Source organism: Sinocyclocheilus grahami, unplaced genomic scaffold, assembly GCF_001515645.1.
Source record: "Sinocyclocheilus grahami isolate Dianchi unplaced genomic scaffold, SAMN03320097.WGS_v1.1 scaffold657.1, whole genome shotgun sequence".
NCBI classification, from domain to species: domain Eukaryota; kingdom Metazoa; phylum Chordata; class Actinopteri; order Cypriniformes; family Cyprinidae; genus Sinocyclocheilus; species Sinocyclocheilus grahami.
This window is the reverse complement of record NW_015505836.1, coordinates 462,252-485,435: the sequence shown is the minus strand read 5'-3', so window position 1 is coordinate 485,435 and position 23,184 is coordinate 462,252. Positions and strand designations below refer to the sequence as shown.

General features: G+C 36.4%; 1 protein-coding gene across 3 annotated transcripts in view; it reads left to right on the top strand.

Annotated features, from left to right (window-relative positions):
• LOC107558742 (G-protein-signaling modulator 2-like) overlaps positions 1-17,884 on the top strand; it is a 21,282-nt gene extending 3,398 nt beyond the window's left edge. Inside the window, exons 1-14 of one of the 3 annotated variants that reach the window (XM_016242411.1) lie at positions 209-291; positions 7,515-7,736; positions 7,829-7,964; positions 10,515-10,654; positions 10,856-10,979; positions 11,303-11,418; positions 12,160-12,315; positions 12,397-12,505; positions 13,569-13,707; positions 15,096-15,172; positions 15,250-15,447; positions 15,570-15,726; positions 17,025-17,251; positions 17,333-17,884. In XM_016242411.1, the coding sequence (XP_016097897.1) occupies positions 242-291; positions 7,515-7,736; positions 7,829-7,964; positions 10,515-10,654; positions 10,856-10,979; positions 11,303-11,418; positions 12,160-12,315; positions 12,397-12,505; positions 13,569-13,707; positions 15,096-15,172; positions 15,250-15,447; positions 15,570-15,726; positions 17,025-17,251; positions 17,333-17,506 (2,025 nt within the window). In that variant the 5' untranslated portion in view covers positions 209-241 and the 3' untranslated portion in view covers positions 17,507-17,884. Of the gene's footprint in view, positions 1-208; positions 292-4,594; positions 4,868-7,514; positions 7,737-7,828; positions 7,965-10,514; positions 10,655-10,855; positions 10,980-11,302; positions 11,419-12,159; positions 12,316-12,396; positions 12,506-13,568; positions 13,708-15,095; positions 15,173-15,249; positions 15,448-15,569; positions 15,727-17,024; positions 17,252-17,332 lie in introns of those variants that run through there. The other 2 variants (XM_016242410.1, XM_016242412.1) reach the window with 2 other exon arrangements.
• Positions 17,885-23,184: the final 5,300 nt, after the last annotated feature.

Sequence of the window (23,184 nt, the reverse complement as noted above, 5' to 3'; positions counted from 1 at the left end):
GGGGTGGGGGGGGGGGGAGAGAGAGAGAGAGGCTCAAATTTCTTAGACTCTTTCATAGTGTCGCTCGCCTGTCAGATGGACGAGGATTCAGATCCGGTGAAAGCATGGACATCTTCGCTCTTTATGCTTGTCTTTTTTTTTTTTTTTTTTTTTTTTTTAGAGTTATGATGACATGATATTAGATTTATTTCCAAATCTGCAGGTTTGCTGTTGGGTTTTTGGACTTTTACTATGAATTTAAATGGATGTGATCACAAAAGACGAGGATCAAGCGTTTCATGTTCGTTCCAGGTAGGAGAACAGACCCGTCTTACCATATGTTAACTCGTTTTACAGCGCATCCGTTCTCTTCTACCTCTCTCGTTATCTGGTTTAAGCAAGCAAAAGACTTCAAGTATGTTGTTTAGCGCTAGAGTTTGTCATTCTTTAGCAGATGTGATCCACTGACGTGCACTTGTTTTTCCATCAGATAAACAGGGTTTGAAATGTAATACAGTGTGCGGGTGGAGGCGAGTGAATGAGGGCTCAGGTTTGTCGAGAGATCTCCTGTGTGTACATTTTTAATAGGCGTTTAAAAATTAAAAGGGAGGGTCATCAGTTGTTGCACTAGTATTTTGTCTCTTGTATTGCTGTCGTACATCCTGAAATACTGCAGGAGCTCACGCTGGACCTGAAAGATGAGTCAAGGGCCTGTGTTTCTTTCCACACATGCAGCTGTTACAGAAAATATTGGAGCGAGCAGGGAATGGGATTGAACAAACTACTCCGCCATGGCTCCAACAAGGCCTTGAAGTTTGGATGGGATGGTTCATCTAAACTTGAACAGTTCGTCATCATTTGCTCACCTTCATATAATGGCAAACCTTTCTTTTGTAGAACAGAAAAGGAGATGTTTGAAAAGATGTTTACGCTAATATAAACGCTCTGAAAAGCATAAAAAAATACTAGCATAACAGGAGTCTACCACTCATGCATTTTATTCCAAGTCTTCCAAAGCTGTACAGAGACTTTTGCACTATTTTATGCTGAAAAAGTTGTTTAGCGAGTATCTTTCCTACTGCTTCCAGATATCATTCCCCAATCTAAACTACTACATTGCGTTTGGTCATCACCTTATTTTAGTAATGTTTTATGTACTTATGTTATATGTAATTGTTATTTATTAATATTTTTATATTCTCAGTTTTGTTTTATTTATTTATTTTTAAGTTTTAGTAATTTATTTGAAGTTTTAATGCTTTTGTAATTTTTATTAGTATTTTTTTCTGTTTTAGTAATTGTAGTACTTTTAAAAAAGTTTTTTTCTTCTTCGTTTTTCATTTAACTATATTTTTTAACATTCATTTTAATTACCCAAGTTTTAGTTAACAATAACAACACTGATTAAAATAGACTACTTTTACAGCACTTATTTCGTGTGTGTGTGTGTGGGTTTTTTTTGTTGTCACAACTCCTTTTGATTGTATGGAAATCAAATTTAAGACTAGGCCTATTTTCTAAGTCCTTGAAAGTTGTGCTGTGGCTCTTCCTCTATTTTATGGTCAAAGTTATTATAGAGTATTCATGTATTCTTCTCCATTCTGCATATTTGAACTGTCATGTTGCATTCAGTCATGAACGATACCACCCAATGTTATTTTAGAATTACTATATTTATTATTAATATTTTTAATTGACTTTTATATTAGTATTTTCAGTTTTCATTGAAGTTTTGGTAATTTTCTTATGTGCTTTTGTCATTTCTATTAATTGTTTTATTTATATTTAGCTTTATTTTAGATTTACAACTGAAACATATTATTTGCCAGTGCAGCATTTCTAATTTTCATTTAGTTTTTCATGTAATTATATTTTATTTTGTTTAATCTTTAAAGGGGATGGTTTCCTGATCCTGGTAGAGTAGGCTACAATGCCAGCTGTTCTGACTCACCGACTGTAATTAAGTTTTTTTTATATTTAAAGAGTTTTTATATTTTATATTTTTTATATTTAAAGTGAGTTTTTTGGGCAGTGTAGAGTAGGGCTTGTTGTTTGTCATTTCTCCGATCACAAATGCAGACATGGTTTTATGTTTACGTGGCGCGATGCAACGCAACGCGTAAAAAGACAGTAGGCTACAAGTCATTATAATCCATAATTATGTCCCCACTTGATGCAACGAATGCCTCGTTTATAATGGGTTTTCATGTTTTTTAATTATGCTCCGGCCTGACAGGCCATCATCACAGTATGGTAAGGGGCGTAACATTTCCGTCACACGCATGAGGTATTCGGCCAATCATAACGCACTGGATAGCTGGCCAATCACAGCACACCTCGCTTTTCAGACCGATGAGCTTTGTAAAAATCGACGCGTTTCAGAAAGGCGGGGCATAGAGGAGAAACAATAATGTACAGTATGTGGAAAATAATGTGTTTTTTGAACCTTAAACCGCATAAACACATTTCATTACACCAAATACACAAAATAATGTTCTTTTTAGCAACATCATATGACCCCTTTAATTACTGAAATCATTCTTAACTTACAACTTCTACATGTTCCTCACACAATGCTCTTGTTTGGCTTCGGAAGACTTGTAATATATAGCTTCTGATTTAAGTGGACTGCTTTTATAATACTTATTTGTTGTCATTTTTGCTCACAACTCATTTTGTATGGAAAAGAGACATTGTGCTAAACCTTCTCCTTTTAAGTTCCACAGAACTCATGGAAAGACTTGAGGGTCAGTAAATAATGACAAAAGTTTCATTTTTACAGTGTATTGTCCTTTAAAGTCGGAGTTTTAGAAATGAACCGAAATAACGAGCAGCATATGCCTGGTGTTTCAGTAATTATCAGTGAAATTCATGACTTCATGAGAGGTACGAGTTAATATATGGTGCAAATTAGTCATTTGCATCGGTCAGTGGAGAAATGGCATCAGCCGCTCGGCTAGCATCCCACCTCGCTGAGGATAAAGAAATTAGAACATGTGAACAGCTGAGGACACTCTGGGCAAAGCGCGGGATTTAACTCGGTCTAATGGATTTGCCCAGTGTGGCCTTGGTTACCTGATTGATTCTCTGGCTGGAGTCGATTCGAGCTTCACTATAACATCTCACTCTACTTCAGCAGAATTAGATTAATCGATTCTGGCAGGTTTTCTTGGATTGCTTTATTCCTTCACAGCTCTAAAGCCTTCATACCGTGTCTTTCTCTTGTGGTTTCTAAGGTCTTCTCTGTTGTTTGCCAGGATGTTTGAGGTACTTACTGCCCAAGTTAAAAACTGTTCAAAAATTTGTGGTCAGTAAGATTTTTTTTTTTAAATATCTATTTTTGTACATCAAGGATGCATTAAATTGATCAAAAGTAACAGTAAAGCCATTTATAATATTAGAAAAGATTTCTATTTTTCTCCTTCAGGACAACATCTCACTACTTCAGCAGAAGCTTAAATCAATTCTGGAAAGTTTTGTTGGATTTCTTTATTCCTTGAAGACTTTAACGCCTTTCTACTTTCTCGGCTAACTTTTATTATTAATGCAGAGAGTAACTAGTTGTTCACATATTCAGAAGAACACTGTGCACTTGCCTGAAAGTTGCTGACTGTTGCTTGCTTACTGACCCAAGCCAAAAGCCTAACTAGATTCTCACGTCGAGTTATGTTTTGTGTCCCTTGTTCAGTGTACTGTAAATTAATGTTTTTGTTTGGCTTTTTTATCTTCTAAATGTATTGTGTTATGAATAATTAAACAATCCTCAACAAGTCACATGATTTGAGGTATCATTCATGTGTGTTGCGGAAATGGTGCAAGACTAGCTAAGTATCAAAGCTTAATTTTTAGGCTTATGGGTTTGTTCTAATCCTTAACCTTGAGTATGAGTAAGTAATAGTAAAGCATGACTTAGCAAGCAAAACTAAGTAATTACACTATTAAAAATAAAGGTTCCAAAAGGGGGGATTCACAGTTCTTAAAAGAACATTTTCTTTTAAAGAACAAAGTTTGTACAATGGAAAGATTCCATAATTGTTCAAGATTCTTCATGGAACCATTGCCATTAAAGAACCTTTATTTAAAAAAATAGAGGTTCCAAAAGGTGTTTTTTTTAAGCAATGCCATGGAAGAACAATTTTTGGTTCCCCAAATAAAATTTTTACTGAACAGTTCATTTTTTTTAGTGTGAAGAACTAAAAAAAAATATATATAATTATGTAGATAGCACTCAAGTTCTTTAAAAAAAAAAAACTTTTTGTGCAGTGGAAAGTTCCATAAATGTTGAAGGTTCTTCATGGAACCATAGATGCCAATAAAGAACATTTAGTGTAAGTGGAAAAATATCAGAAGCTGCATTGCATTTTTTTTCTGAGGTTGACCCATCCAACTGGAATAACGGGTTTAGGAGCTGTTTAGCACATTAGAGTTACTCTCTTTCCTCCTTTATGCGTGATAATCTCCATGTGTCCTCTCACTCATAATTGGAATTGACGCTTGCCATCGGGTGTCCGTAGATGACACTGGCATGTCGCACTGTTGCATCTGTTATCAGCAGGCTTACCGCTGATGTGTGCGAGACCCAGAGTAACCTGTCACCGCCGCAACAAAACATTTTACAAGCTAAAGCCTGGTTTGGTTATGCAGAGGCTTCTCCCAGGCGTAGAGGCTTGGGAAAGGTCTCACAGAGGGGGGTTATCTTGAAATTCGGTGTCTTTTGGAAGAGGTCAGTCTGTTTCGTTATGTGTCTGAGAGGGTCGAAGCCGTGGGTCTCATGCTGCACCCCGTGGAGAATTAAACATGTCTATCACACCAGAGGAGAGAAAGTCATGAAAAAGATTAAGATGTCTAGACGGTGCGCTGAAAGTTCCAAAAAGAGAAAGGAAAAAAGGTGAGGTTTGTGAGTTTTCCTGCACACAGTTGACATATGTGGATGCTAAGGTGTTGCCGGGGTGTTGGAGGTGATTGCTTGTTGGTTTGAAAAGCCATCCAAAAGTTTGGTGTTAGTAACATTGTTTTTTGAAAGAAACTAATATTTTTGTTCAGCAAGGATGCATTAAATTAATCAAAAGTGACCGTAAATATATACATAATCTTTTACAAAAGATCAGCTTATATGTTTTAAATAAATGCTTGTATGCAAATACAACATGCATGTTTATATTTTACACGTATTTTGTCATACTTTAGACCAGGGGTGCCCAAACTCGGTCCTGGAGGGCTGGTGTCCTGCAGTGTTTAGCTCCAACTTGCCTCAACACACCTGGTGGGAAGTTTTTAGTATGCCTAGTAAGAGCTTGATTAGCTGGTTCAGGTGTGTCTAATTGGGGTTGGAGCTAAACTCTGCAGGACACCGGCCCTCCAGGACCAAGTTTGGGCACCCCTGCTTTAGACCGTTTCCAAGCATTCAAGTCAGCCTTCTGGTTGCTGCTTCATGGAAGCGTTTTCAGCTGAGATTCTTAGTCACTCTGTGAAACTCTTTAAACTGTTCATAAGGGAGTCATCATGTTTTTAGTGCATGTCAGCCAAAAAGACCTTTTCAAGAACTTGCGTAGACAAAGACCTAATGATGTTAGTGTTGTAATAATTATTTCTAGATTTTGCTGTCATATCTGTGGAATGCTGTTGTTTTCTACAGACAAACATTTTAACTTGGTGTCGCCTAGTGTGTAGAAATTAATAGGAAGTGCATTTACAGTAAATAGACTTAAAATGAAAGCGGTTACGATGATGTGGGCCCTTATACTTCCTCATCTGTAAGGCTTCTTAAAAAGGCCTCTGTATGTAAATATAAAAGTACAGTGTCTGAATGTAATGCTAGAAAATGCTTAAACACAAATACTAAACTGCTTATTAGGTTTAAGTTGCTCTTTTCTTTTACTAGTCTTAACGTGTATATCAAACTGCGATATTTTATCATTTCAGTCCCCGCTACTTTCGCTGTGTCTCTGTGCTCATCCTAGTTGCAGCTCTAGTTAATAGACATTTGGTTGAAAATCAATCAATAAAATATATATGTTTGACTGTTTGTTTATTTAATTAAGTTATTTATTTATTTAAAATGTAGCTTATATTTATTATTTTATTTATTTATTATTTATTTAATTGCATTTTTATGTATTATTATTTATTTATTACTTATAATGTTTATATATTTTTTATAATTATTGTTATTGTTTTTATTTATTTTTTCTTCATTAATTAATCTTTTTTTATTCATTTATTTTTTATTTTAATAATTTTTATTTGTTTCATTATTTATTTGTTTTTTTTTTTCAATTGATTTATTTTGAGCTTATTTAAATTTGTATTCATTTATTGCATTTATTTAACATTTTTCAAAGGGCACCTATTATGCCCCATTTGACAAATTCCCAGAATTTGTCTGTGTGAAGTTTCAGCCCCAAATACCCCACAGATAATTTATTATAACAGCTAGAAAATGACATTTTTGGGGTGTGTCTAAAAAAAGAGCTGTTTTGGTTTGTATCACTTTAAATGCAAATGAGCTGCATATTCCCGCCCCGTCTCCAGAAGAGGGCGTCGTGTATATGTCTCTCTGCATTGCATATCTACAACAATAAACAGCCAGTAGAAGCAACATGACTGAGAGCAAGAGAACCGGTGTTCAGCTGTACATATGGAAAGCCAAATGCACTGAAAGTGGGACGAAACAGTGCAATGTTACAGCGCGATGCGACTGCGCTACCGAACGAACAGCACGACGCAAACTAATCTCACCAGCGTGGCACTGATCAATTAAAATACTTTGATAATGTACGCACACTAACACGGTTAAAATGCTAAGCACTATAGCTCATTAGCTCAGTTGTTGGGAGAAAATGAAGACACTCATGTTCAGTCTTACATCCAAACAGAGCTCCGGGACTGCTTACGATGCATTGTTGGCGTTTCAGCTGCTCGAGAGCGGAGAAAATGGAAGACAGCGTACAACCGCTGAGGGCGGAAACTATGGCAATGCAGGGCTGTCAATCAACCCCTGTAGCCCAGCCCTATGCAATGTGATGTCACATTGCATAGAGAATCAAAACGGCTTGCCTAGTGAGACTGATTTGGCTTAAAGGGGATTAAAAAGTGAGGAGTGGGTGGATATTTATATTTGTAGGGTGGTTGGGTTCACACACTGCCAACACACATTTTTATCCAAACACCATGTAAAAGTGGATTTTGCATAATAGGTGCCCTTTAAATTATTATTTTATTTTTAACCAAAATACTTATTTTTTTTGATCCATGATAAACATCTTGCTCTTTTTTTGATCCATGATAAACACCTTCAATACCACGACTGAGGTGCCCTTGAGCAAGGCACCGAACCCCCAACTGCTCCCCGGGCGCCGCAGCATAAATGGCTGCCCACTGCTCCGGGTGTGTGTTCATGGTGTGTGTGTGTTCACTGCTGTGTGTGTGCACTTAGGATGGGTTAAATGCAGAGCACTAATTCCTAGTATGGGTCACCATACTTGGCCACATGTCACATGACGTCACTTTGCTCACCTCTCTACTGTCCCGCGCAGGATGGAGGCCTCATGTCTGGAACTGGCTCTGGAAGGTGAGCGTCTGTGTAAAGTGGGAGATTACCTTGCGGGTGTCTCCTTTTTTGAGTCGGCCATCCAGGTGGGCACAGAAGACCTGCAGATTTTGAGTGCCATCTACAGTCAGCTGGGCAATGCCTACTTCCACCTGCACGACTACAACAAGGCGCTGGAATACCATCGGCATGACCTCACGCTCACCAGGTCTGAATCTGGAAGCTTATGTCACTGTTTCAAAGCTGGCAGGATTATGTCCTTATCTAAAAGAACATGTTTTGTTATTCGGACTCTTTCAGAACTATCGGAGATCAGCTGGGAGAAGCTAAAGCCAGTGGTAACCTTGGAAACACTTTGAAGGTTTTGTGTCGCTATGATGAAGCAGCAGTTTGTTGCCAAAGACATCTGGACATTTCCAGGATGCTCCATGATAAGGTGAGGTGTTTAACACAACCAAAGGGCCTTTTAATGCAATAGCTAAACCCAAAATGAAGATATTTTAAAGAATCTACAGTATGATTCTCATGAATCAATGGCATTATTGATGTCAAACCTGGCACTTAGTGTCAAGGCACAGTACATGCGTGAGATTTGTTTGTGTGAATAAGATCTGACAGCTATCATACGCCGTCATGAGGCTGAGAATATCACGTATTGACTATTTTTATGGCACTTTTTTGACAGCTCCTCGTCACAATATGCTTGCAGAACCAAAGAAAACTTCCAAGTGAAAAAAAATATACCTTATTGCTTGGAAAAATATCTAAATATGGTGAGGAAATGTAATAAAAAGCATTTTAAATGCATTTATTGACTGATTTAATTTATTTATTGATGTAAGCAATACTAATTATTTATTGATTTATTGATAAACTGTTTAAATATAAATAAATAAAATGGCTTGTATTTACAGTGATTTTTTGATCAAATAAAAATCAAACTTTTTAAATAAAATACTTAAAATAGATAAATAAATAAAATACTTAAAATAGATAAATAAATAAATAAAATAGTAATGTTTTGTTAACTGATAAAATAAAACTGACTGTTCAAGCAAATAAATAATAATAGGATTGTAAGTAATAGGACTTTTTTATTCATTTTAAATTTTTTAATCACTTTCCCATAAAATGTGCTTATATATTGTTATCAACTAAAATTAAGAAAATGTTCATAATGTTCAGCTAAAAGAAATAAGCCTCATTGCTTGAAAAAAGCAAGCAATCAGATATAATAAAAGCAAAAAAAATATTGGAAAATATTGATTTAGGAATGTAAATGAAATGTAAATAAATAAAATAATACAAATAACTGACTAACTAATAAACTAACTGTTAAATATAGTTTTCTTTTTGCTGATATAATTTGCTCATTGTTTAAAAACAAAAGATGTAAGTCAGATATAATAAAACGCTAAAATGGTCATAGATTGTTGACTGATAATATTTTTTTAGTAAAGTAAACAAAACACAGATAATTGAAATAGCATTTATATATTGATAAAAATAAACTATTAAAATATATATATAAATAAACAAACAAACTGATGAGATTACTTTGGAAATTGTCATAAGGATACATTCTTCATATTTTAAACACTTATAGAGTAAAAATGTGTGTGTTGATTACATACATTTTTAATATTATTATGGTCTATTTTTTTTTTATATCTCCAATGTTTAAGGGCGAGTACATGACGACAAATTTGTCCTTGCAAGACAGAGACAAAAAAAGCAACAACCATGATTATTTCCCCTTTTTTTACATTATTGTTTATTTTATTATAATTCATTTACAAATTATAATTGATTTATTTTCCACTTTCCTATTTATTCAATTTCCATTAATATAGACATTATATTATAGCCATGTTTATTGTCACTTTTTTCCTTGCAAGGCAGAGAGAAAAACCTTTATTCATCGAAACCTTCAACCTTAACCAAAATGTAGCATATATAGAAATTTGAATAGACTGGGATCAGATATACTGGGAGTCTCATGCATGGATTTCTTCAGCAGTCTTATATACAAGTACAATGGCTAAAATATGACATTACTATGGTACAAGTCCAAAAAAACATGCACGTCTGTACTTTGCTGTTAGATGAGCTGGAATCATATGATGAGATGATTGTGGTGTGTTTTTCCTGCAGGCGGACGCTGCAGTTGGTGCGGCAGCTGAAGGACAGGGCCGTGGAGGCTCAGGCCTGCTACAGTCTGGGCAACACCTACACGCTCCTGCAGGACTATGAGAGAGCCATAGACTATCACCTCAAACATCTCATCATAGCTCAGGACCTCAAGGACAGGTACACTGTCACTGACATTTCCTGTCTGTGCTGCTGCTCTTCCTGACGTCTAACGCTGTCTCTGTCTCTGTGTGTGTGTAGGATCGGAGAAGGGAGAGCGTGCTGGAGTTTAGGAAACGCCTACACCGCACTGGGAAACCACGAGCAGGCTATGAGCTTCGCTGAAAAACATCTGGAGATCTCCAAAGAGGTGTGTGTGTGTGTGCGCGCGTGCGCGGAGATAACACCAACACACTTCCTGTCTGCACAGTAAAGCCCGCGGGTGAAAAATAAACTATTAAAATATATATATATAAATAAACAAACAAACTGATGAGATTACTTTGGAAATTGTCATAAGGATACATTCTTCATATTTTTAAACACTTATAGAGTAAAAATGTGTGTGTTGATTACATACATTTTTAATATTATTATGGTCTATTTTTTTTTATATCTCCAATGTTTAAGGGCGAGTACATGACGACAAAATCTTTCTGTTCTCCGTTTGAATAGTTCATGGCCAAGTCTGCGTCGGATGTTTTTGGAAGTCCTGTTATCCCGAGACACCACTTGATCTATTTTAACTGACCATAAACATAGTTTAAATGCAAGCCGTCGATCCGTTTTAGGTGTGTAATGAGCGGTGCGTGTGGACTGACTGTTGTGTGTGCGTGTCTGTGTGTGGTTTTGTTAGGTGGGGCAGGCCCGAGCGCTGTATAATTACGGGAATGTGTACCACGCCAAGGGGAAGAACATATGTTGGAGCGGTATGGACCCTGGAGAATTTCCCGAGGTGGCACGCATCGCTCTGAAGAAAGCAACAGAGTACTACGAGTGAGCCAGCCAGCATTTGTTGTTTTCATTCTTCTGAACACCCAAACCAGTGTGTAGACGACACACATGTGCCAAAAGACAAAATATTTCATTTCTGAAAGAACATTGCAGAGACTGCAGCAGTGTTTTCCAAAGGCATGCTAAAGCTTTTATTGTTTTATCCCCGCCACTGTATCTAATACTGCACCTCTCGGTTTGAAGAGCGAATCTGGCCATTGTGAAAGAGCTGGGGGACAGAGCGGCACAGGGCAGGACCTACGGTAACCTTGGCAACTCGCACTATTTGCTCGGAAACTTCCAGGATGCTGTTCTGGCTCACGAACAGGTATTTCATACGGAGAGTTTCCTAAATGAACACGCCTGTGGTTTCCATTAAAATGGACTAAAAATGCACAAACTGATAAATGTTGGATTACTGTACAGAAAAGGTCTGTATTATTATGTTTACAATTTTATATATGTATTGCAAGAGTAAATATTACTAAATGTACAATAATAATGCAGAAACTTGCAGTGTTGTACTCTGTGCATCTGTCGTGCAGAAAATGCTCGTGATGAACAAATCAGCAGGGTTCATGTTTCATGAATTAGGCTTAATTAGGCTGTAAAAATAAATCATGTTTTTTGTTTGTTTGTTTGATTTTACAGCGTCTCCTTATTGCAAAGGAGTTTGGAGACAGAGCTGCAGAGCGGAGAGCATATTGTAACCTTGGAAATGCATACATATTCCTTGGACAATTTGAAGTTGCAGCTGAGCATTACAAGTCAGTTGGCATTTTGTTTTGTTTTTATTTATTTTTTATTTTTTATATATTTTATTCCAAGTTTTTAACATAATATACAAAGCAAGGAAAACAAACAAAGCCACAACAGCAATTTTTTTTGATAAATATTCTATTCTAAGTTAAACGTAATGTCTAAAGCAAGGAATATAAAGAAAGCAACAACCGTGATTATTTTTTTATTTTATTTTATAATTAATGTACTTTCCACTTTTCTATTTATTTTATTATAGACGTTATATTTTAGCCCTTATAAGTAATGTTCATTGTCATATTTGTCCTTGCAAGACAGAGACAAAAAAAGCAACAACCATGATTATTTCCCCTTTTTTTACATTATTGTTTATTTTATTATAATTAATTTACAAATTATAATTGATTTATTTTCCACTTTCCTATTTATTCAATTTCCATTAATATAGACATTATATTATAGCCATGTTTATTGTCACTTTTTTCCTTGCAAGGCAGAGAGAAAAACCTTTATTCATCGAAACCTTCAACCTTAACCAAAATGTAGCATATATAGAAATTTGAATAGACTGGGATCAGATATACTGGGAGTCTCATGCATGGATTTCTTCAGCAGTCTTATATACAAGTACAATGGCTAAAATATGACATTACTATGGTACAAGTCCAAAAAAACATGCACGTCTGTACTTTGCTGTTAGATGAGCTGGAATCATATGATGAGATGATTGTGGTGTGTTTTTCCTGCAGGCGGACGCTGCAGTTGGTGCGGCAGCTGAAGGACAGGGCCGTGGAGGCTCAGGCCTGCTACAGTCTGGGCAACACCTACACGCTCCTGCAGGACTATGAGAGAGCCATAGACTATCACCTCAAACATCTCATCATAGCTCAGGACCTCAAGGACAGGTACACTGTCACTGACATTTCCTGTCTGTGCTGCTGCTCTTCCTGACGTCTAACGCTGTCTCTGTCTCTGTGTGTGTGTAGGATCGGAGAAGGGAGAGCGTGCTGGAGTTTAGGAAACGCCTACACCGCACTGGGAAACCACGAGCAGGCTATGAGCTTCGCTGAAAAACATCTGGAGATCTCCAAAGAGGTGTGTGTGTGTGTGCGCGCGTGCGCGGAGATAACACCAACACACTTCCTGTCTGCACAGTAAAGCCCGCGGGTGAATCTCAAGGAAAAGAAAAATCTAAAAGAAAGAATAGCAAGAAATTATGTTTTAAATTGAAAAAAGAAGCTTGTTTTAGGATTAAGATTTGTGTATTATGATTGTTATTTTAATATCATTACCATACTATTATAATTTTAGTTCATATTTTGAATTAAATTACATTTTTATATTTTCTGTTTTCATTTGAATTTTTGTTAAAGTTTTTCTCTCTCTACAGTTCTTATTAAGTTTGAGTTTGTATTTTTAGTTGATTTAGTTTGAGCAATTTTAGTAATTTAACTTAAACTAAAAGAAAACAAGAAATGTTGCCTTGGCAGCTAGCTTTTTTGTATATTATTTCAGCTAATGGTTGTTTTATTTCAAGTAATAAAATCGGTTTTTTTTTTAACAATAGTAACTCTGATCATGACATTATTTTTATGACAGTTAAGATCTTTTTCACCCCAAATTCGCAGTTCTTAAAAGCAAGTTAGCATTTTTCCCAATTACTGTCTCTGATACATTTATTTTATTTAATCGGCATAAATCAAATTTTGTACAACACACTTTTTTGATTAAAAACACATTTAACATCCAAATTGAACCGATTTATTTTCTTAATGCACGTTCCTGATCTTATTGTGAATGATTTGTCATTGTTATTCCACTGAAATCTCTAAATCATTTCCTCTAAGGTGACTTTTCTTTTCTGCTTATGTAGCATTAGACCTGTTCTGATAAAGTCAGCTTTATTAGAACACTAGATTCGATTAGGAAACAAGCTAGAGGTGAAATGCAAGAAAGCAGAAGAGGACTTTTTCTGCTTAATTTTCATAAAAATAATGTGAGGGTAAATATTCGTATTTCTTTCATTTGATTTTGAGGTGAAATGTGACTTAAGCTGGCTTCTGCGTGTTCGTGTTTTGTGGAGAAGCACTTCCAGTAATGTTTTTTCCTTCCTGTGTGTGTGTGTGTGTGTGTGTGTGTGTGTGTGTGTGCTGCTCAGATTGGAGACCGTAGTGCGGAGCTGACGGCTCGAATGAACGTATCTGATCTGCAGTTAGTTTTGGGTCTGAAGCAGAATAATTCCAACACTAACAGCTCTGCCTTCATTGAGAGTCCGCCCGGTGACAGCAGTCTACCTGGTAACAGCACACACAACTTTAAAACCACAAATGGCTGTTGAATTTCAATTTGTACAAAAATCCTTAAAGGTGCACAAAGTTTGGTTACACTTTATTTCATGTTGTCTTTGTTACAGTGTAATTATACATTTAAGTACTTAGTAATATTATTTAACAACATGTACTTACTATAGGGTTATTGCATGTAATTTTGTCTTATTATTTTTTTTTATTAACTTTTTTTTTATTATTAATTATGATTTATTTATATTTTCTTTTATATATAGAGTGCTGGAGAAACAACAATAAAATAATCATAATCATAAAAAAAATAATTTTATGAAAATAAAAATAGGACATATAAAGAATCATATAATAAAAAATAAAGGTAATACAATAAAGCACTAAAATGTGCAAACATAGATAAACAAAATTATAGTTGTGATAAGTACAAACCACAAAGTATTTTTTTAACAAAAATAGTACTTTCATGTTATTATTGAGAAACGTAATAAATTGAAAACAAAATCCCATTTAAGCCATCTTAGAATATTAAGTATATTCAGAAGTTTGCAATACAACTGTTAAAATATCTTAATAATTGTCAAATAGCTAAAAAAAAAAAATGCAAAAAATGGCAATACAAGTTTTAAAATATGCAGTTTATGCTGTATTTTGGCATATTAAAGTTTCGTTTGAGAGTACCATGTTTAGTGTTTGGTGATAGCGCCACCTACTGGATGAAAGCTGTACATTTTGTTTAAACTCAAATTGGCTTGAATATCCTCCTTGTGCTGCTCTTTAATTTTTTTTATATCACATAAATAAATATATACATTTAAAATGTACAAAATTACTTTGTGCATGATTAATATGCTTGACAGAAACAAATACTAAAATGTACGCAATATGTGACCCTGGAGCACAAAAGCAGTCTTAAGTCGCTGGGGTATATTTGTAGCAATAGCCAAAAATACATTGTATGGGTCAAAATTATTGATTTTTCTTTTATGCCAAATATCATTAGGATATTAAGTAAAGATCATGTTCCATGAAGATATTTTGTAAATTTACTACCGTAAATATATCAAAACTTAATTTTTGATTAGTAATATGCATTACTAAGAACTTCATTTGGACAACTTTAAAGGCGATTTTCTCAATATTTAGATTTTTTTTTGCACCCTCAGATTCCAGATTTTCAAATAGTTGTATCTCGGCCAAATATTGTCCTAACAAACCATACATCAATGGAAAGCTTATTTATTCAGCTTTCAGATGATGTATAAATCTCAATTTCATAAAATTGACCCTTATGACTGGTTTTGTGGTCCAGGGTCACATATATGCTTTTAGCACAACTGATCTACAGAATGAGTCCGGGTCACAGCTTCTTTCTGGTTTTGTAGATGGAAGATCCAGAGGAAGCAGGAGACACAACATGGAGAACATGGAGCTCATGAAACTCAGCTCTGACAAAAATACGGTGAGACAAGTCAGTGTCAAAATTTAGACTTCATAGTATTGCATATCAAATCGTTTGCTAATGCCTCATCTGTCCAGGGCCAGGCCTGTGAGGAGTCTACAACCCCTCAGCAAACCAAATCGCCAACCAAATCATCCATAGCCAAGACATCTTCTAAACCTTTCTTCATCAATCGCTTCAGGAGCAAAAAACACAGGCTGAATGGGTCAAACTCCAGTCCTCCAGCTGAGAACCACAGCAGCAGCAGCCCACCTTTAGCCCGTCTGGACAAACAGGTCAAATACTAATCTTTTCTGAATGACACATGACCAATAGCAGGTTGGCATTTTAAATGATAAATCATAAAAAGTAAATATACTCAAATTTTTATCCTTTCCTTGAATGGCTTTTCCCACAGTACGCCCCAGACACTCTGGGTGACGATGGCTTTTTTGATCTTCTGAGCCGTTTTCAAGGCAGTCGCATGGATGACCAAAGGTGCTCGTTACAGGACGGCCTGAACCGTGTTCACCCTTCCATTCCCTGTGAAACCCCGCCTGTAGCCTTGAAGAAACGTGAGTCGTCCTCCCTCACTGTCCTCTATACTTGTATATGAAGGTGCAAAATCATTGAAGGTGGATTCACACTGATTTAAATCAGAAAAGTAGGAGCAGGTGATTTAAAGTGAAACAATGGGAGCAGAAATTAACCAAACCTACTAGCAAATAACAGACAGTGACAGTGTGCATGCACCTTTAGTTTGTAATAATTATACCAGCGTTTAGCAGTGCATACATTGCGACAAGCAATGTGCCGAGCAAAACACTGAACACTAGAGTATCGTGTCACATGACAAAATCACAGCCAATCATACTTGATGTTTCAAATAGGTGTTACAAACAGAAACCAAAATGTCCTGTTGTTTATGGCCGAATGTCAAATTCTACTTTTGCATATTAAAACATAAAAATAAATTAACACACACACACACACCCATGTTGTGTTTCCATGTTTTATGGGGACTCTCCATAGGCGTAATGGTTTTTATACTGTACAAACTGTATGTGCTATTGCCCTACACCAACCCTACCCCTAAACCTACCCCTTACAGGAAACTTTGTGTATTTTTACTTTCTCAAAAAAACTCATTCTGTATGATTTATAAGCTTGTTTCCTCATGGGGACCTCAAAAATGTCCTCACGAGGTCAAAATTTACTAGTATTACTATCCTTGTGGGGACATTTGGTCCCCATAACGTGATAAATACAAGGTACACACACACACACACACACACACACACACACACACTTTTCCATTCTTTTTATTTTTTTAACAATTCTTTTTTTTTAGTGTTTTTGAAAGAAGTCATACTCATCAAGGCTGCATTTATTTGATCAAAAATTTAGTAAAAACACTAATATTGTAAAATATTATTACAATTTAAAATAACTGTTTTCTATTGTATTATATTTTAAAAAGTAATTTATTCTTATGATGCAAAGCTGAATTTTCAGCATCATTACTCCAGTCTTCAGTGTCACATGATCCTTCAGAAATCATTCTAATATGCTGATTTGCTGCTCAAGAAACATTTCTTATTATCAATATTGAAAACAGTTGTGCTGCTTAATATTTTTGTAGAAACTGGTAATATTTTTTGATGAATAGTTAAAAAAATAACCATTTATTTGAAATCAATTTAATTAATTTTTGTTATAATAGAAATGTCTTTACTGACACCATTTGACCAATTTATTGTTTCCTTGCTGAATAAAAGTATCAACTTGTTGTGTTGTGTGTATGTGTGTGTATATATTTTAGCAATGTTTAAATGGGCCTGCTTTAAATTGCTCTGTTTTTAACCTTGTTCAGCTATTTCCACGCCCGAAGCGGAGGCCTCGGCACAGCCTGGCCATTTCCTAGACCCGCTGGACAGCTCACAGAGCCGTCGGCTGGACGAGCAGCGGGCTAGTGTGGACAGTCTCCCGGGTATCCGGCTGGACCCGCGCCACAGCCGGGACGTTCTCAGCAAACTCATGGCCTCGGCCGATAACAGAGAACCAGATGAAGACTTCTTCGACATGCTGATTAAGTGCCAGGTTAATGTTATCATATGGGTGCATGGAACGATTAACTCTTTCTGAAAGCGTATGTTCAATAGCTGTTTTTGGCTTGTACAGGGATCCAGACTGGATGATCAGAGATGTGCTCCTCCACCTCCTCCCACCAGAGGCCCTACAGTCCCAGATGAAGACTTCTTCAGCCTCATCCTTCGCTCCCAGGGCAAACGGATAGATGAGCAGAGAGTCATCTTACCATCAGACACAAGACCCCTTCAGACCAATCCTGACTGACCTGTTCTTTATGAAGCCAGAATACTATTTTAGGACTTTGCAACCTCACTGAAGTCTTACTCATGAATCAATGCCTTGTTGAGAATCAGAGCCTACAAGATGATTTCTCTTCTCACTTAACAAGATTTTTGAAGGAGGAGATGCATGAAGTTCTTTTATTCTCCCTACTACCATGATCTGAACTGGATTCAGATGTTTCTGTACAGAATATACACTTCTATTCAGACCAAGACCGCAGTCTCTTTCTCAGGGATTCAGTACAATGCACTGAAAGCATTTCATTCACCTGGATAACTGGATGGACTTACTCAGCGGTAGATTAGGATGTCAGACCATTTTATATATATACAGTGGGTACGGAAAGTATTCAGACCCCCTTAAATTTTTCACTCTCAGTTCTGTTTTGATTCTTTTTTTGACTTGAAATGTTTTATCTTTTAATACCAGCGAAGCAATGCTCTATTTTAATATTTTGAGGTTTTAGAAACGAGCAGTCTGCAAAAGTTTGGATTTATGTAAATATAAAATTCAATGTTATGGAAAGCATATAAGACAAGTATGTATTACTAATTTTAAATGACAAGAGGAATAAGCCTTGTTTTTTTAATAGTCCAGAGGTCTGCCTATTGTGGGGAAAAGTGACAAATGTTGAATGAATACTCATGCTTTCATTACAAGTTTCTTTACCCATAAGCTGCACTATACCAACTGCGTGGTCTCATGTATTGCAACTCTTATAAAACTTTATAATTTCTCACATTCAGAGGGCTTGAGCTCAATGCATGTGTGGTCTTTCTTCAGGAAGGTCTTTCTGACTCTGGTGTAGTACATGGCTGCAGCCTGGCTGTAGAGGGTGACGCTTCGAGGTGAGCTGCATTTGTTTTTTAGATTGATGCAAAGCACAGCATCTTTGCCCACACATGATCCATCCCCTTTCAGGTTGACTTCACAGACAACATCCTCAGCACAGGGCAGTGGGTAAGTGCATCGCTTGGAGCCATGACGAAGAGCTGTTTCCAAAGCAGTGCACTTCTCAGAAGAACCTGATCAATGAAAGTAAAAGGAAAATTTAGAGAGTGATGAATCACAGGAGAAACACCAACATTCATCACTAGTATAAGCACCATGGTTCAAAGTAATGAGTGCTGGAATAGATGGAAATGCATGTGTTTTTTACCGAGTGGGTGTTTGTAGAGATTTGTGATATCCACACGTTGATCTGAGCCAACAGCCTTGGTGCTGATGCAGTGACCTACTACATCCTTCTCAACATGGACAACACCAAATGTTCCATCACATTTCCTCTGCCAGTAAACTTTATCATTATTCACCTAGAACACACAGAGATAAACAAGAATCATAAGTCATATGTCATTATAATTGTTGTGACACAATGGTAAATTAAAGGAATTAATGCACTTCAGCGAAAAGGAAGGGCACATCATGCTTCAGGAAGCATGAAAGAATGGAGCTGCTTTCAACAAAGAGATTAAATAAGAGATTTTAGCCCTGTACAAAAAAAAAAAAAAAAAGACATTCTAATTTTATTGATTAACGATCGATTAATGAGCTTCATTTGACGGTCAAGAATATAAAAATGAACAAAATGCTGTCAATCTACAATTCTCCACCGTATTTACTATGCTGTGCGCAAGTTCAGCTAACTCAAAAACTTGCGTACACGAGCTGAGACCAGACGTGAGATTTGATCGTAGCCACCGCTCACGTCCATATTGATCAATTCCACATTTTGCGTTAAAACGACCGTACGCTCAATTTTCTGTCGTACGTTCGTTTCGTAAATGAGGCCCAATGACTCTACAAGGATTTAAGCAAATTGATATTACATAACTATAGTGTGTTTAGTGATTCTGGTCCAACATGACCGAAAACAGCAAAAGGCCCAGTATCTCTCTCTCTCTCTCTCTCTCTCTCTATCTATCTATTTTTGAAAGTGTATGTTCCATAGCTGGGTTTTTAAGAGATGTGCTCCTCCACCTCCTCCCACCAGAGACCCTACAGTCCCAGACGAAGACCGGAGAGACAAAGAGTCATCTTACCATCAGACGCAAGATGATTTCTTTTCTCACTTAAGATTTTTGAAGGAGGAGATGCATGAAGTTCTTTTTATTCTCCCTACTACCATGATCTGAACTGGATTCAGATGTTTCTGTGCAGAATATATGCTTATATTCAGACCAAGACTCTTTCTCAGGGATTCAGTACAATGCACTGAAAGCATTTCATTCAGCTGGATAACTGGATGGACTTACTCAGCGGTAGATTATGTCAAACCATTTTCTATGCAAGGAATAATTGGCGACGGGCCGTTGAATTATTAGAAAATCATGAACACCCGAGGTGGTGATCTTACCTCTGAACACTCCCATTTTTCCCGGGAGTCTCCCGTATTTCACACCCATCTCTGGGCCCCCTCCCATTTTGTTATTTCTCCCGGGAAACTCCCACAATTTGTATGGCCCAAACCTCATTATATGAATAACTGCGTCAATATTCCAGTTGCCCGATCTTGTATGAAACGCATCCTACTCACACAATTGACACAACATACAAATTTCAACCTGTTTGTGACCTCAACCTGGCAACCTACAACCCAGTTGCGATGTCAATTATTCTGCTTATACTATGGTTACCACACCTCAAATATTGTTCAGATGTTGCATTTCAAGACATTCATCAGGTTTTTGTCCTTAAAATGCTCTTGTACACTCTAAAAAATGCTGGGTTAAATACAACCCAGTGCTGGGTAAAATAGGGACAAACCCAGCAATTGGGCTGTTTTGACCCAGCGGTTGGGTTAAATGTTTAACCCAACCGCTTAAATGTTTAACCCAACCTTCTGGGTAGTAACCCAACCGCTGGGTCAAAACAACCCAATTGCTGGGTTTGTCCCTATTTTACCCAGCACTGGGTTGTATTTAACCCAGCAGTTTTTAGAGTGTATGTAGGATTAACTAACGCATCTCATCCCACTCCTCTGATGCTAATTTCAAAAATAAATTTTAGACCTAGTAACGGAGGTTTGAAAATTAATAACTGCTTTAGTCTACTATCAAAGTTATTGAAGAGAGGGAGAAATGTCATGTAGCTTGCTAAACTATTTTACTGACAAAATCGTCAGAGCATCGCTGACAACACGTTTCTGTGCCTGTGTGTTTCCTTGTGTGCGAGTGTGTTCGTACTGTATATGTGTGCATACATAACACATAATAAAATGTAATTTTGTGGCAAGAAAACAAAAATAATTTGTCTTTTTTTTATCAAATTGTCTACTATATTTATTTGCTTGGTCAGTGTTGTTGTGGGTTTTGGTTCTTTAGCAAAACAGTATAGGCTACTGAAAATTTGTACTCAAGTAAAAGTACAAAGTACTCTTCTCAAAAACCATTTAAAGTACTAGTTTAAAATCGTCAGAGCATCGCTGACAACACGTTTCTGTGCCTGTGTGTTTCCTTGTGTGCGAGTGTGTTCGTACTGTATATGTGTGCATACATAACACATAATAAAATGTAATTTTGTGGCAAGAAAACAAAAATAATTTGTCTTTTTTTTTTATCAAATTGTCTACTATATTTATTTGCTTGGTCAGTGTTGTTGTGGGTTTTGGTTCTTTAGCAAAACAGTATAGGCTACTGAAAATTTGTACTCAAGTAAAAGTACAAAGTACTCTTCTCAAAAACCATTTAAAGTACTAGTTACTTTTTAGCCGTTGGTATTTTACGAATTGTCAAAAAACACCAGATCAAATTGTAAGAAAATAGAATATAGCAATGCAAACGTAACTTTGCTTTCCATTTATTACTTAAAAATACTTAAAAGGTATTACTTAATACTTAAAAATATCTATATAATATACATCTATCTAAATACAGTCTTTGACTGGTTAGCTTGATTTTGTTTCTCGATATTGTTTCTTAATCACCACATTTAAGAAACACTATTGAGTCCATAAAATGCATCAAAACTTCTCGAAACACGTTCTCTTTTGTTTAAAGAGAAAGCACACCGGGACATTTGACTTCACATGACATTTTGACTATCGATACTACGGAAAGTAAATTATGCTTTAAATAAAATATTGAGCTGTTGTTTAAATGGTCATACAGGCCCAGATCTACAGTGGTTCTAGCTCAATAGCAAGCAAGAGCACCCTCAGTTGAAGCTGTAATAATAGCATTTTGACAAAATAGATTGGATCCTCTGTAGTGAATTTTAAATGTCTCAGTGTAACTGGTAAAATGGTGTCAATTTTACAGTGTTCATATTATGAGAACGATTAAGAACTTTTAAAGAATTCGTGTCTTCCTCAGGATCTGGTGAGAATGTTTACCCATCTCCGGCCAGGTGTGACCCTTGGGTCACGGATTTTGATCAACCAAAAGGTCTTTTATGTTTTTACAACTAATTTAAAGGTTTCTTTGTTCTGATCTGAATATATAAGCGAAGGTAAAATAGCATTTCGGGATTCTGTAACAAGAAAATCCCCACACAGTGTGCCTGAGTCTCAGGAGCTCTGCATCCATAACTCTCACGTGTTGTGTGTCTCTCTGCTGTCACGTATGCATTTCTTTGCATTTTCAAATTTGTAATTGGGTTAAATGCATTGTGCTCATAAAACACACATTATGGTTGTTTGTGCTACTACTATGTACACATAGACTGAGTTTATTCTTTAAAACACATGATTGCTTTACTGTAACTGTTGTATGAACTGTACGTAGCACTGGAATTGTCCAGCAATTTCAAGTTATATGTGTGACTGTTGAATTTGTGTGTCTCCTATGTGGAACACTTGGTTATTTCCCATACAGCTACAGTAATCCATGTAAAGGGAGCATAGAATGGCCATGTGGCTGCAGTGTGATTCACAATTGCATTATCCTTTCTGAATTGACTTCTAATTGTTTGATTATGTAATTGGCATGATGCATTCTTATCTGACAAATAAAATGTTAAGCTTGATTTATTCTGAACTCTCCTGAAATCATTATGACTAGTAGATCATGCGGAGGCTGATGTCACCTCAAATTTATGGCTAGGATAGAGCAAACTAAAGGCTCCTGGATGAAAGGAGCAGTAAGCACGTCATCAGTTTTGGTTTCTGTCTGTCGCTGATTTAGCATGTTGTATGGGAAAATATTAAGTTCACTGCACTTTTGGCAAGCAGTAGGTGGCAGCCTTAAAGGTATTGGTCAACCTACATCCTCTGACTAAAATCAGACTGATGAGTTTGTGATTGAAAGTATGTTAGTTTGCTCTATCCTTGCCCTCTAGAAGCTTGCCTTCTGCAAGTGAACAGCGCATTATTGTGCCATCCCAAAGAGGCACAAAATCACTTTCACAGAAGTTTACATTAAATGTTCCCTCCTGGTGGAATGACCCGCCCAACTCAATCCGAGCAGCTGAGTCCTTAGCCAGCTGCAAGAATCAGCTAAAAACAGATCTCTTACATCTTTATTTGACCCTCTAACTCTAGCACTCTCTATTCCAATTCTATTCTTAAAAAAAAAAACTTTAGACTTGCCCTCTATTCATTTACTAACTGCTTGTTTTCTTTAAAAAAAAAAAAAACCTAACACTAGTTTATCTTTTTATTTATTATTCAATTAACAAAAAGCAAAAAAGGCCTCTAACATTAGCTTGCTCTATTCTTTTTC